At 45.1% G+C, this 14,644-nt stretch overlaps 1 protein-coding gene across 1 annotated transcript; it reads right to left on the bottom strand.

Moving 5' to 3' along the window:
* Positions 1 to 204: 204 nt before the first annotated feature.
* LOC8028706 (angiopoietin-related protein 7-like) lies at positions 205 to 14,211 on the bottom strand. The gene is made up of 3 exons (XM_040211334.1): positions 14,157 to 14,211; positions 13,007 to 13,180; positions 205 to 509 (listed from the first exon to the last, which is right to left on the bottom strand). The coding sequence occupies exons 1-3, from the start codon at positions 14,209 to 14,211 to the stop codon at positions 205 to 207; spliced, it is 534 nt and encodes a 177-aa protein (XP_040067268.1).
* Positions 14,212 to 14,644: the final 433 nt, after the last annotated feature.

Here is a 14,644-nt window from a genome sequence, read left to right as displayed (position 1 = left end):
GAGTTAGTGAATATTTACTTGGATCTTAGCGAAATCCATGGACGTCACGACAAGCATATCGTGTTCCAGAAGTTGCATTTGACTCCAAGGTTTTATTTTTAAGCTTGCAGAAAAAAATGAAAAAAGTGAGAAATTCGCGGCGTATAATAAATGGACACTTCTGACACTTTTATGTTTGCACTAATAGAAAAAAGAAAAGAATAATCAGTGAGCTTCGTAAGTCAAGGAGCCCATGCAGAACTCAAAGTCGGCATCTCTGATCTTCATCTCCACCTCGGAGTAAACGTTGAAGTAGGAATTTTCATCGTTTCGATTGTACCAGGTAATACCAAGGCCTTTTGAAGTTTCCGGAACATTTTCTTTGAACTTCCATCCATTAAGGTTCGAGTGGATACAACCATTAAACCACCAGCCACCGCTTATTTGTGAGACGCAATGGTCTCCACTGTGTTCTCCATTCTTCTTCACGCTGAACGTGTGTCCATTGTGGGAGCTCAGCGCGTCGTAACCTGCACATGCGCAGACAGCGTGAATGAATCAATTGCGTTGACCACTCTAAGACTGCTATAGACTTACAAGACGTACATATAATATAATCTGTTCTATGAAAGAGAAACATCTCGAAACCTCCTGCTGTATCAGTGGAGTGAAAAGACAAACAAAAAAAACTGTCTTAACGTGATAATTATTTTTTAGGTTTCCGTTATTGGCTTGTAGCTTTTATATCCAAGTCTCTGCGAACGTCTCTAGCCGAATTAAATAGTAAACTATATTTTCCGGAAAACAACAGTCAGTATTTATTATTAAATTGCATTTTCACTCTTTCCTAAAAAAAGGTAAGCTTTATAGCGTGTGTGGAGAGGTCTGTTTCAAATGCCAGTGGACATGTCATCAGTGTCAGGGGAACGACGTAGCAATCGCGATGCGAGAGCCGACTGCGCCTCGATCTTGCCGGCCGCGCTCGCTCTGCGGAAATGTCAGCTTGGGACTCTCGAGCCCGTTAGCTTAACGAAGACGCAAGACGCTACTTTGTCGTTGCGAATCATTTGCTCATCAAATGGCTGCGAAGCCATTCCAACGCCCGGCGTAACCTTCGCAGCGTCTTTCAACAACCGTTAGCGTAGCTTCGCCACTTTCCGTCTGCGAGCGCCGGCGGTTCGCCGTCGCGGGGGTTCATGTTCGAGGGAGTTCATGCTCGAGGAGATTCATGTTCGCGGGGGTTCATAAAATGCTCGCATTCAAGTCGCGACGATGAATCGCCGGCGCTCTCAGACTTCCAATAGGCGCCAGAAAGCTTGGCAATGCTGCGCGGGTGGTCGCCGACAAGCGATGCTGCCTAGGGTACGCCGAGCACTGGAACGTTTTCGTAGGCGTTCGCAAGGCAAATATACTTAACGACAAAGCAGCGTCCTGCATTATCAGCAAGCTAACGCTGCTCGAGAGTCCCAGGCTCACATTTTGTCAGAGCGAGCGCGGACAGCCAGATCGAGAAGCAGTCGGCTCTCGCGTCGCAATTGCTGCGTCATTGCTCTGACTAAACAATTGACATGTGCACTGGCATTCCACACAGTACTTTCAAGGCTTCATGAGCGTCAAAAATACGCGTCTATAGCGCGATAGGGTGTCGCGAAAACAGAAAAGCTTATCCCGGCAGGGGCGTAAACAGCGGGGTGATGTCCGTCGACGCCCGCATCGAGAATGGCTAAATATATATATATATATATATATAAAAAAGCACAAGTTAACCGCCAAAAATATCTAAGTATTATCGTTAAGCACACGCCACCCCAGATACGTCCTATAACCTCTCTGTTCTGCGAATTTCACAAATCAAGAAGAGCTATTGATATTTTTTTTTCTTTTTTTTTTTTTTTGCTTTAAATTATCAGATACTAAAGTCAAAAGTAGTTAGAGCTTCTTGGAGCACACAACCCCACCATGTGTCATCGTGGTGCTCGGAGGTTTTAATTGATGACACTGTGTCGTGAACTCTACTCACGAATACAAAACCTATTATGGCAGAAATTTCGAAACCCACGAAATCAGAAATGCCACAATGATGCTAGCCGCCTCGGTGGCTCCGAGGCGAGAGCGCCGGCCTACGGATCCCCAGGTGGCGAGTTCGAATCCCGACCGAGGTGCCCGCAATATGACGGAGGCTCATTGCGGAGAAGGCGCCGTGTAACCGAGCTTTCGGTTGCACGTCAAAAGATCCCCAGGTGGTCGAAATTAATCCTCAGTCCTCCGCTGGGGCGTGCCAGATGCCCGTCGTAGGTTTGGCACGTAAAACGCCCAAATTTTACTTTGATTTGGTCACAATGATGTTAAGATGCCAAAAATTCAAGTTTAAAAATGGAAACCTAACAGTGTACACATAATTCTAAATTTGTTAATAATAATAAATATATATACATATACATAATATAAACGAACATATGCACACTAAGGAACCGTACTTAACCGAATGAATAAAAGAATCAAAGTTCTAAGAGCCCGCCCTGAGCCAAAATATATGGCGGAGCCAGGATTTGAACTCTGGGCTATCCAATGTCCGGTCGGGTGTGCTGGCAACAACAACACTTTTTTTTTTCCTTTATTGAACACAAGTGCAGCACAAAATCCGATGTCAAAATAAACACACATCACCCAGGCGCTTGTGGGCCACTAAAATCCTTTCATATTTTTGATTGCAACAAACAGATTTGCCCAGTCGGGTGCAGTGTCTGCAGTCCGACAGTACACAGATTGTGCTTGGGTGACAACATCAATAAAGTGCCTATACACAGGTTTAATATGGGGGTCTGCATGCCGGAATTCCATGAGAGTTTTCCAGATGCTAAATAAACCGAGCACTATGAACATATCATAAGGAACCGCTTCGTACGCATCGACTGGTAGAAATCGAATCGTTTCTCTCGCGATACATAGGTCTTTTTTCAATGTTCTTTGGAGAACATCCCCAAAAAAAACAGCGCGTCCCAACAATCAATGAAGACATGCTCAATAGTCTCGGGGTTTTTGCACAGCCAGCAATTGACAATGGTACGAAAATTCTTTTTTCCTGGAGCCAAGGCTTAACAGCCAATGTTTCACTATGTAGTTTAAAAAAGAAGGACTTAACGACAGGCGGGATACATATTTTCTTTACACGGCAAAGAACATCTTGTCCAGGACACTGATTGTAAAGGGAACGATACATGGGTGGGCGGGGAAAAGTAACTCAACCAGGTCGCGGGCTAGCCTCTTTTTCATGACAGTGCCCAGGTAGTCCATCGAAAAACGTGTTTGTAGAAATAATGTGCCGTCCTTGACCTCCTTCAGAAACCTAAAAAGACTTCAGGGCTCTGTGCAGTCACTTGTGACCAAGACATTGGTGAGTGAGTTTGCTAGTTTCATCTGGACTCTGGCACAGAGAAATGGGTGATTCTGGTCACGTAGAAACATAAAGCGTGATACAAGTCGCCTCACAAAAAGATGCGTGAGCCCGAGCCCCCCGAACTTGACACGTCGAAAAAGGTCTCTCCTCATTCTGTTCCAGCGCGATTTCCAGACGGAAGTTGCAAAAACCCTGTGAAATGTTTGGATGTTAGTTCTCCCGCAGGCAAGCGCTTGCATCAAAAACCATAGTTTCGCTGCCAGAAAGACATTACAAACAGTGGCTCGTGAATATATTGAAAGATCACGATTGGCCCAGGAGTCTGTTTTTGCCTTTAAGTCTTGCGTCACCTCATTCCAGTATGGTGTGCTAACCCTGTAGTACTGCAAAGGGACTCCTAAATAAGGCCATGGTGTACTACTCCAGCTAAAACCTGCAAATGAAAGAGTCTTCGAGGCCCAGCTGCCATGCCAGAACCAGCAGCTTTTTACCCAGTTTACAGCAGCGCCGGTCACTTCAGAGTACATTTTTGCAAGCTCTACAGCGTTGGTTACACTTTTCTTGTGCGTGCAAAAAACCGCAACGTCGTCAGCATACGCTGAAATTTTATTTCCACCATATTTAAAGTGTAACCTTGGATATTTTTACTGGCTAGCACTTTTAAGCAGTAAGGCTCTAAATATAAAGAGAACAGTAGCGGTGATAAATGACACTCTTGTCGCACTGATGTTACCACCGGTATACTTTTAGATGCGTTATTATTGACTACAAGTCTAGTATCACATCCTTTGTATGCAATTATTACACCATTTAAAATAATCTGACCAACATTAACATGCGATAAAATCCTCTCAAGGACGTCGTGTCGTACTCGATCAAAGGCTTTCTCAAAGTCGAGCTGAATCATAGCCACTTGATCGTTCTCCTCTGAAGTTTCTAATATGCTTCTCACGACGTGTATGTTTGTTTGTGTTGAGCGCCCTTTAATGCCGTCACTTTGATGCTCACCGACGAGACTACTACTAACACTTTGGAGTCTACGTGTGAGGACTTTCGCAAAAAGTTTATAGCCAATGTTTGGTAACGTGATCGGCCTGTGACACTGCGTCTTTTAATTGAGTCGTCTGACTTTGGAATTAAAATGGTGTGGGCATCAGCAAATGACCGCGGCATTTGCTGCTTTTCAAATGACTCATGAAAAATGGAAAGCAGATAAGGACAGATATCTTTCTTGAACATTTGGTAGAACTCGGCGCAAATGCCGTCAGGACCAGGTGTTTTCTCCCTGCCGGGCGGTTCTCATTTGAACCCGTTCGCATTTCTACCTTCTCGATTCAACCTTCTCATTTCAACCCTACGCAAAACAACTTTCGCTTTTCTCCTTTTCTCACTTAAACCGTTCTCAAAACGACCTTTCGCGTTTTCACCATTCTCAAAATGACTTTTCTCATTTTAACCTTTCTCCTTCGAAATTTTCGCAAAACATACTTTCTGGTTTTGACCATTCTCAAAAAAGACTTTTCTTCTCATTTTAAACTTTCTCCCATTTCAAACTTACTAAAAATATACTTTCTCTTTTTGTTCATTCGGAAAATCACTTTTCTCATTTCAACCGCCACGGCATGGCGGACGACGCATAGGCAAATATACAATGATCGTAGATCTGTACGATCACTTCGACATCGGTTGTAAATAATTCAGTATCCTCCCAGGGCATGCCAGATGAGCAGAATTTGCATCCGATGATTCACAACTGAAATGAAGAAAAAAATCTGTGCCTGGTAGGAAAGCCCTCAAGCCACGCATCACCGCACCCGCACATTAAAAGAAGAAAAAAAATCACAGTTTTATCACTGCTTGTTGCGCCCTTATAGTCTATTTCATAAATTTCTTTGGTCACAGCATACTTCTTTGGTCACAGCATACTTCTTTTCGTCAGCCAAAGCTCGCTTGGTCGGCTGCTCCCCCCCAAAAAAACTTTTCTGACCGGGAGTGGACAACCGCCCCGCTATACCTCAGGGTTAGGCAGTATCGCGATACAAATGTATCGCGATAGTATTTCAGAAATACATTTCGTATCTGTATTTCTGTATCGCGATACATTTTTTTCACCAGTATCTGTATTCCTGTATCGAAATACATTTGGAATGTTTTTTTGTATCGCGATACAATCAGGATGAAATGTATTTCGTTACATTTCCTGAGAAATACTCAACCCCCCCCCCCCCCCCCAAAAAAAAAAGAAACAAGTCAGAACGCTTTTTTTTTTTCTACTTCTGGGGGCGCCAGAGTCAAGGAGATGCTGGGGCATTGTTACTGCTGACCAAGGTTCCCATTGTTACTATGCTGACCAAGGTTCCTTTTGATTCTGCAAACTATTTTTCTATGCGCCCTCTTTTCTCTTCTGAGAATTGTTGCGTAGTCGGGGACTCGAACCAGGTGGCGTGCCAGGAGTGGAGTCAGAGCATCTTCTGCCGCAGGTCCTTAGGTAGGGATTTCTTGAGTCATTGTTTGCTGGCATCCAATGCCCGCTGCTAACCGTCTCTCTCACCTTAGCGTACAGAGTAAATCCAGTCGGCAAAGCTGAGTCATATTCCGTTGCAGCACAAGCCTGGCGGTGGTTAACTAGAAATAGTAGAGAGACTCACGCTGTGAAGTTCAACACTCATTCGAATGCATCTGCAGCTGCGCCCGTAACATTGCACGGCTCAAGGGTACGTCATCAGCCGACGTGAACGTGACCCGCTTCACTGGTGATCCGAAACCCAGAAGGAGGCCAGAAGTGGCCTCGCTGTGCCATCCCAGACTACGTACTCCCGTGACTCGTCTCGAGACCGCTGTTTCTCGGACAGCTTGCACCTGTGCCGGCAATATCAGCTCGCTCTCCACGAGGTCTCTGTTTGGATAATGCTTGGCAAAACTTGAGGACTACAATCCATGCGTCGGTGGCGGAGAGTCGGCAGTAAGGACCTTCAGAACAGGGATGCTACCGTATCGTTTTTTTCAACCGTAACAGAAGATACTTCAGGTGGTCCACTATTCGCAAACATTCCAAATGACACTGCCTGCATGATCTTCAACTAGGTAACCTACAACGAAAGTATGTATTGTCCTTTCATACAGCAGCGTGGTAAAGTTTTATCTTCAAGGCCACACCAACAGATAAAGAATAGTAGTTCATTCCACCGTGACATCACGTGATCAATGTTGACAAGATTCCATCGTCAGACAGACAGGATGTCAAGGAAGGGACCGCGGTGAGCCCTTGGTGGAACGTTTTTCTGGGCCCACTGAAGACTCCTTGTCGTCCGAAACCACTGCCTTCAAGTCAAAGTGCCAAGCCTACAGGAAGGTAATTTCAGGAACGAAAACATCCACTTCAAACTTCAAGCTTCATCTCAGTTGGCGTCTCAAAAAATTTTGAAAATGTATTACACTATCAGTATTTCTGTATTTGTATTTCTGCCCTCCCTAAAATGTATTCCTGTATTTGTATTTCCAAATACTTTTTGCCTCTTTTTAAAATGTATTTCCGATACGTATCGCGATACATTTTTACAGATGTATCTTAGTATCAGTATTTTAGCTACTATTTTAACGTATCCCAGTATTTGTATTTCCAAATACATTCTTGAGTATTTCTGCCCAACCCTGCTATACCTGTCCTGATAGATCTTGTCTAGTTCCGTCTTGATATACTGTATATCCTCAATGCAAGTACCCGGTTTTCACTCTCTACTTTATAGAAGTATTTCAGATCCTTTTGTAGTTGCGTTTCGCGCGGGCTCGAAGCTGAAACTGAATGTTGCTTGATCTTTCAATCGCGGCCAATTTAACCTCCTCCTCGAAGACCTCCCATGCCTCACTTCGACCTTTGTCTCTTTCGTGCACACTACTTAGAAGCTCGGGTACGGTGGCAACAAACTGTTCATCTTTTAGCAATTTTCTGTTCATTTTCCAGAGCCCCCAGTTGAACTTCGAATTTGTCTTTTCCCTCTTTCCAGTTTTAACAGTTACAAGATAGTGATCAGTGAAAAAAACTGGTTGCACACGGTAGTCATGTGCTTGCTGTATAATGTCGACTGATACATAGATGCGATCTAATCGAGGAGATGACGAAGCTTGAAAGTGTGTATATCATTCCTTGCCGCTTGCAAGGCGCCTACATCTTCGAGACCACACATGTCAGTAATATCTTTCAAAACGCTTACACTGCTATCACTCTATCTCGTCCGCGAGGATTTATCACGTTCGTCGCAAACGCAGTTGAAATCGCCTAACACAACCAGAACTTTATTGCATTCCACGTAACTGCGCAAGAATCGGAAAAACTGCTCTCTTTGTCGTACGTTGTTCGGAGCATATACACAAATCGCACGCCACTGTACGCCCGACAACGTGAAGTCACAAGAAATGAAACGACCCTGCTCATCAGACACCACCTGCAAATGTTCAAGGTTTACGGACTTCTTGAGAAAAAGAAAACATCCAGCCGAGAATCCCACGGCACGACTCACACACGCTTCATAGCGAAAAAGAAAATGCCTCAAAGCACTAGCAATGTCATTGTCTTCAGCCATTTTCGTCTCTTGTATTGCGAGGAAATCTGGCTGCTCATCACATAGCAGACGTTGCAATTGGTACCGCTTCTTTGCTGAGTTCAACCCCCGAACGTTCAAGGGGGCGAAACTGATAGCCATTTTGATTTCATCGCAATACGGACCCCATTATTATCGGTAAACAATATTATAACCATAGAGATTACACCTGAAAAAATTGAAAATCCTCAACCGGCTTACTTGCTTGCCTCCATAGACACGACACAGGGGCTGCAGCCGTCTACAGTTGACCGTCCCTCCTTCGGGGCTTGATCGTCCGTCAGCGTTCGTGACAGGGCCCGGTATCGGCCCCTCTTGGCCATCACCGCCTGCCACCGTTCATGCATCCTCCTCTGAAGCGTCGTCGGTTGTCCGTCGTCCTGGGTTGGCCGCTGCTCCAGAGGTCTCTTGGAAGAGCCTTCCAGGGCTTCCATGGCGTCGGCCGAGTCATGCTGGTCATCTTCGGATGCCTCGGATGTTGGGCGGGCGTCTTGGTCCCCTCGCTCGGGTTCCTGAGGTGGCAGCCGGCCAGCTGACTGATCGCCTGATGGGCCAGCAGCTTCAACCTCGGTCGTTGGAGGCTGTGCCGCGGATGGCGTCGCAGGGAAGGGGGCAGGGGCGTCTGCGGTGGTGTTGGCCCGTCCCTGGGGTTCGATATTCCCGGGTGTCCCACCCGCAGCCTTTTCGGCCTCCGCCTGGTCCATGAGAAGGTCGGCCTTCCCGTCCTCCATCGCGGCATTCACCACGTCAGCGTATGTCTTCATGCACTCCCGCAGGTGTGCCCGTAGCGTCTGCAGCCTTCGCACCGGGGAACACGACACTCCTTACAAATATAACCGGTCCTTCGGCACCGCAAACAGAGCGGTGCCCTTCCTGGGGCGACGACCAGCGCAGTGCATCCAGACAGTCGGAGTTGATGCGGTAGCTGTTCGGTGGTGACGCCGTCCTTTAGCGTTAACCTCGCCGCCCTCGTGGTCGACAGCACCCCTTCAAACCCGTTGACACGCCAGGTCTCTCTTGCTATCTCCTCGACCTTGCCATACGGCTCCAGGGCTTTCTTCACGTTGTCATCGGGTGTATAAAAGGGTATCCAGTGCAACTTGAGCCGCACTTCCACCTTGTCCGGATCGATAACAAGGCACCACCTGCTCTTGACCTCGAAAGCCTGTTTATCCACCAACCTTTGTTTGGCCGTGGGTGACTCGAGGGTGACCATCCACACGTGGTTCATTTGGTACGAACCACATGCTGCGATGTCTCCTAGGACTCCGGCATGTTCCAGTCCGTCCTTGAAGTCCTCGATACGGTAGGGCCGTGCGCCGATGTCGGCATGAAGAAAACGGAGTTCAGGGCATATACGCCTGTCGGCAGCGTAGGCAGGATGATACGATAAGCAACCTCGTCCCTTCGTTCAGCAGTGATACCACGGCTATCAGTAGCCGTTGAAACAGCTCTTACGGAGCTCATGGCGATGCGTCCTTTCACTTCGGAAGCTGAAAGATCACCCACAACACCACTCTCCCTTGGCTTTCTGGTGTTTCCCATCTGTCTTGTTAATGCACAAGAAACAAAATATATATATATATATATATATATATATATATATATATAAGAAGAAAAGAACCCTTAGTGAAAACAGCAACAACGGACGACTTAATCTTTGACGTTTCGGCCGGGGTCCGGCCTTCGAATCCGACCTTCATGGAGCTGTCCTGTTCACTCGGTGTTGACAGGAGAGTAGACGCTATGCTCGTTCAAGGCTAGCCTTGTCTCCGGCTAGGTCACGTGACTAAAGTCTCGAAACTGGTGATAATGCAGAACACAGCACCTGTCTGAAGTCGAAGACACACATAGGATTCACTGCACTATCAACCTTGACTCAAACTTTTAAGAGGATACAAGTTACATATCCTCTCGTTCTGTACATTGTTGGTATGCCACTGAAGATTACTTTTTGCGAGCGCACCCCCGTTCTGGCCTTAAAGGAGCTCTACTTTTCAGCTCGATTCTCTTTTTCTCTCTCTTCCTAAGCTGAAAGCGTGGTAGAAGGTGGGCACTCGCCTGACCAATAAACCGCAGACTTTTTATCTCTTGACTCCGCTCTCTCTGTGCATGTAACGACAGGAGCGTGATCACGTGGTTTGGCGGATGACGCATTAGCCTTTGCCAATCCCGGAATGCCTTCTTGAGTGCTTGGTGTGGCCCGCGGAGCTGCTGTGGATTTCGCATGTATGGTAAATGGTATCTCAATTGAAAAGTCCGTATCTCGGCAACAAGCAATTTCTGCAAAGAAGTCCAAGACATTCTTATGATGCGTTAAGTGTTCGGTTCGGCAAATTACACTTGTGCTACATCTTGGTGAGTCTTCACGAATCCCTTCCTTCTCGATTTTGGGTTTGAGTGGTTGTTCTGCAGTGCCTGTGTCGACATATATCTCGGATTGCATCTTTCAAGTCAGGTATTTTCAACGTAAGTGCGCTGCAACCAACTCGGCGACAATTGACTGTTTTTCTACGGGTCCTCTTCCGAATTACCTCTAGAATTAGGCAGTGTCTATTTTCTGGCAGCCAGGAGAATATATGTTTTTACGAAACTGGACTGGCAGGCGCCTGCCTATAGGTGTCTGAAATCATGTTACAACTGCAGGTAAAATGCTGACTTTCTTATTTTGCCGGCCTTTTGTGAAAAGACGTTTCATGGACACCTTTTCGTGGATACACGTTTCATGAATTCACGTTTTGTCGACACTAACCTTTCATTGACATTTGTTACGCGAATTGAACGCTGCATGAACATTTCGTCGCGCCTGTATTCCTGTGGCTCGTGATCACCGATCCAGCCCACTCGTCGACGCCATTCCTTGGCGAGTCTGCAGCAACTCATCACAAATAAAAAAACAAAAACAGCAACAAGCTATTTTGAGTTTAAAAACCATCGCGTGTTGATGAAACGATCTGTCAATGTAACTTCGTTCGATGAACCTATTGCAGAGCCAATGTGTGGCGACTGCCGGTAGAATTTCGGAGAAAAAATTCTGCCGGCTGCCGGGACTATCCAGACAATATGCAGGAACTACCCTTGGTTCTTGTTTGCTTTGCAATCTTCGCAGTTGTATAGCAGTTTAATAGTACCTCTTCACATAGTACAAATTGCTTAGTTTGTACTTGCCTACAGAATAGACTTTGTGTAATAAACTTGTCGGAAATTTGGAAACAATTCCTTGTGTCTGTTTACCTGCCAGTTGGGCGAGGGATTTTTTTGTTGTTGTTGAAGGGTATGTTTGATGTTTTAAATGAGTTTATCAAATTCGAAACGTCTTAAATAAGTCGGAGATGTCCAATCTTCTTTTATATCTAAATACAAGATTTTTTGTAAAATGTACGGTGACAACAAATAATTTGTTTCACATTTCTTGTGATTGCGGTAAAAAGAAAAACTATAGGCAGCTATAGCACAATGGTAAAAAGAACCATAGGACGAGCTATAGAATAAGCTACAGCAAACCATACAGAGCAATAGGCGGGTAAATAAACCTTAAGAAAAGATATAGGTTGATATAGCACGGTGTCTAAAAAGATCCATAGAGTAAGCCTTAAAGATCTCGATAGCAGACCATACAAGAAGTTATAGACGGCTAAATGAGCCATAGGAAAAGCCATAGGCTGCTATAGCAAGGTGCCTATAACGCTCCATAGAGTAAGCAATATATATATCTATAGCAGACCATACAAGAAGCTATAGACTGGTAATGGAACCAAAAGAAAAACCACAGGCGGCTGTAGCATCCGTCCTAAAGAGACCCACATAGTAAACCATACAACATTCTATAGCTTTCCATTGAAAAAGCTACATACAGCCTTAGGGGAGACCATAAGAAAAGTTATAAACAGCCATAGAAGCGGCGATAGCTAATTGGGCCAATTTGTTTTAACCGGCCATACAAATGATTTTCATAGCCGATCATTCACCATTTTTGCTTTGATAGCACGCTATAATCCAAGTTCATTCGAGCTTCTGCAGCTAGGTAGGACTAGAGGTCTCGCACGCACACAACTATGTTTTGAGCAAGGTTCACTGCGCCTGAGCAATTCCGCTTTACCGCGCAATGCGCTTATGGGTTTGACTTGGCGAGGGTTCGCGAGACGCTTCGCAGTGAGGAGTCACCCACCTGCCTTTTCACTTTTCCACTCAAATTATCGCGAAACAGATGTTGGCCCTAGCACGTTTCACGGATAGTGTAAAATTGAAGGTCAAGGTTAGCCTCTGACAGCTTCAGAGAGTCAAGACAGGTTCACGTTTGTTGCTTTGGAGGTCCTTGTTCCTCGTTAGTATGCCGGCTCATGCCACAACCTGATTGACTGCGGAGCAATACTAATTGGCTCGAAATCGGCATTTTCCCGCGCTTCTTAAGCTGTCAGTGATTGCAGGATGGCAGCGAATCGATATCGACCACGAGCGCGTTGCTCGGTTCTGTACGCGATATGAGCCAAGGAGATGTTTTTTTTTTAATTAATTTTTAGACTGCGTTGTCACGCAGGTTTTTGTTCACCTTCTATGTTTTATTGGGTACTGCATTTGCTACTACGCTTTTAATTCCCTCTTTGTGATTTTGTTTTGGGCTCAGAATCGTTGACCATGAGAACTGGGATGTCAAACACGTGATGCTCATCGTGCAAATAAAAATAAATGGGACTATCTATTTTTTGTTCTCTAAGAAAAAGCATGCTTACTTTATCGTGACTTATCCAGTTTAAAATGTTGCTACAATTTGTTCCCTCTAGCTCCTGACAGACACGGCTCGCCTCCAATGTTCTACTATTATCTAATAACGTTGGTTCAAACTAGAGTCACTAGAATGAACACACGGATCGTCCTAAGTAAGCCTTTGAAGAAAGGGGGGGGGGGGTGAGACGGCAGTAAGACGCTGATGGAATTTTGTAACTTCTAGAGTTAGTCTCTAACGTCGCGTAAACAGCGACTAACGCAGCGCTGCAGGCGGAGTGAGAAACATGGCTAAAGCGCCGATACCTACCATCAGGACCAGAGTAATCACCGACGGTCAGCTTGTAGTTCTCACTTTTGGAGCCAACACTAAATTTACGGTACTGCATAACAATTGGGCTCTCTCCTTGCTTTTTCGTCAGTTCAATTCTGAGGACTTGTGGGTTATGTGGGCAGCTCGTGAGTGCATGAAGATTTTGGTTCCCTTCAATGAAAAGTACAAAATCTGTTTAGGAATAGAACACAAGCCCCTCCTTCAAAGATAAAGCTAAGCTATTATCCCGTCTTGTAGTAGACTATGTTAGAATTTCGGTAGAGCCTAAGCTCACTCCTAAGTTAATGTGGAGGAATGAACATAATTTTTTAAACCTAAAAGTATGCAATCGTCGGCAAAGGTTTCCGGATTTCCCTAATCTGGTGTTTATTAAAAATACGGATTAAACTAAACTAGCCAAAGGCCATTTAAAACAAAAAAAGTATTCAACTGAAGAAAACAATTCACACTTTTTTAATTATAATACTATATATTCATGTGGACCGATAGCTGACGATCAGCCAAAACTGTTTTGTAATTGTTTGTATTCACGAGGAAGATTAAATGCTCGTCAAATAACTCATAGCGGCAGCTTGTTTTTGATGCAAAGTATCATTGCCAATCGTAAAGTACATATATACTACACTACCAGTCATTGCTGTCGGCTGACAGTATTTTTGCTAAATGGTTTTGTTTTAAATCACAACTTGCTTTGTTCACACAAGAATACCTTATTTTCTTTATTTGAAGTGTGATTCTATAGAGAGATATAAGGTAACTGACAAATGTGACGTGACGGGTATTGAATTTTCGCCACTAACTTTACCGGGAAACCATACCATGTGCCATGATGTTACAACTTTACGTAACGCCACGGCGTTAAGTGACACCTTGGCACTGTGGACGTATTCTTGGTTCACTAGAGTTTAGCGGGAACCAATGCATTTGTTCTCTATCATTCGCTGTTGCCTTTTGTAACAAGCAATACGCAAGCATTATAATATTTGTATTTACCTATCCAGTCTCCGGTGGATGTACGTCCGGTGGATGTATGTCCGGTGGTTATACGAAATCCATCCTCGTATTCTTTGAAGTTTCTCTCGAAGTTGTTTCCCTCTGGTTCATACATGCCCCGACGTTGAATTACCTGAAAGTCGGTTGAAGAGGACGCACGACGTGAATCTTGCTTGCCAATTCTTCATGTTCCTCAAAATGTAACTGTGAGATTCACGCCCCAAAGTGCCCGCTTCTCTCCCGCCTGGTTCGGGGACGCTCGCAGACACGTTGAAGCCGCCTGGCAAGGGCGGTCTTGGCGTCTTGGCTGACCATATTCATGCAAATATATATTCCAGAGCGACATATCACTGGACAATGGAAACCCAGGCCGAAGGGAGTTAAGGCGCACACTTTATCCAGTCCGCTTGTTGGAGCCGTGTCTGAATGATATTATTCGGGGCGCCTTTGCATTATTATTTTTTGAAAACGAATTGCGTTCCCTTTAATGTTTCTGGCTCGTTAACATCAACAAACATGGCTGCCGAGTCTTAGGAGTGCTTAACAAGCGTAGCTCGTTGAGCTTGCGAATTTGTATGAGTGCGAGTCGTTTTGAGTTCCCACAGATGTCGAGAGGAAGCT

This window comes from Ixodes scapularis, unplaced genomic scaffold (assembly GCF_016920785.2).
Source record: "Ixodes scapularis isolate PalLabHiFi unplaced genomic scaffold, ASM1692078v2 PGA_scaffold13__105_contigs__length_92229423, whole genome shotgun sequence".
NCBI lineage: Eukaryota > Metazoa > Arthropoda > Arachnida > Ixodida > Ixodidae > Ixodes > Ixodes scapularis.
Note: the sequence above shows the minus strand (reverse complement) of the source record. Positions and strands in the feature narration are given on the sequence as shown.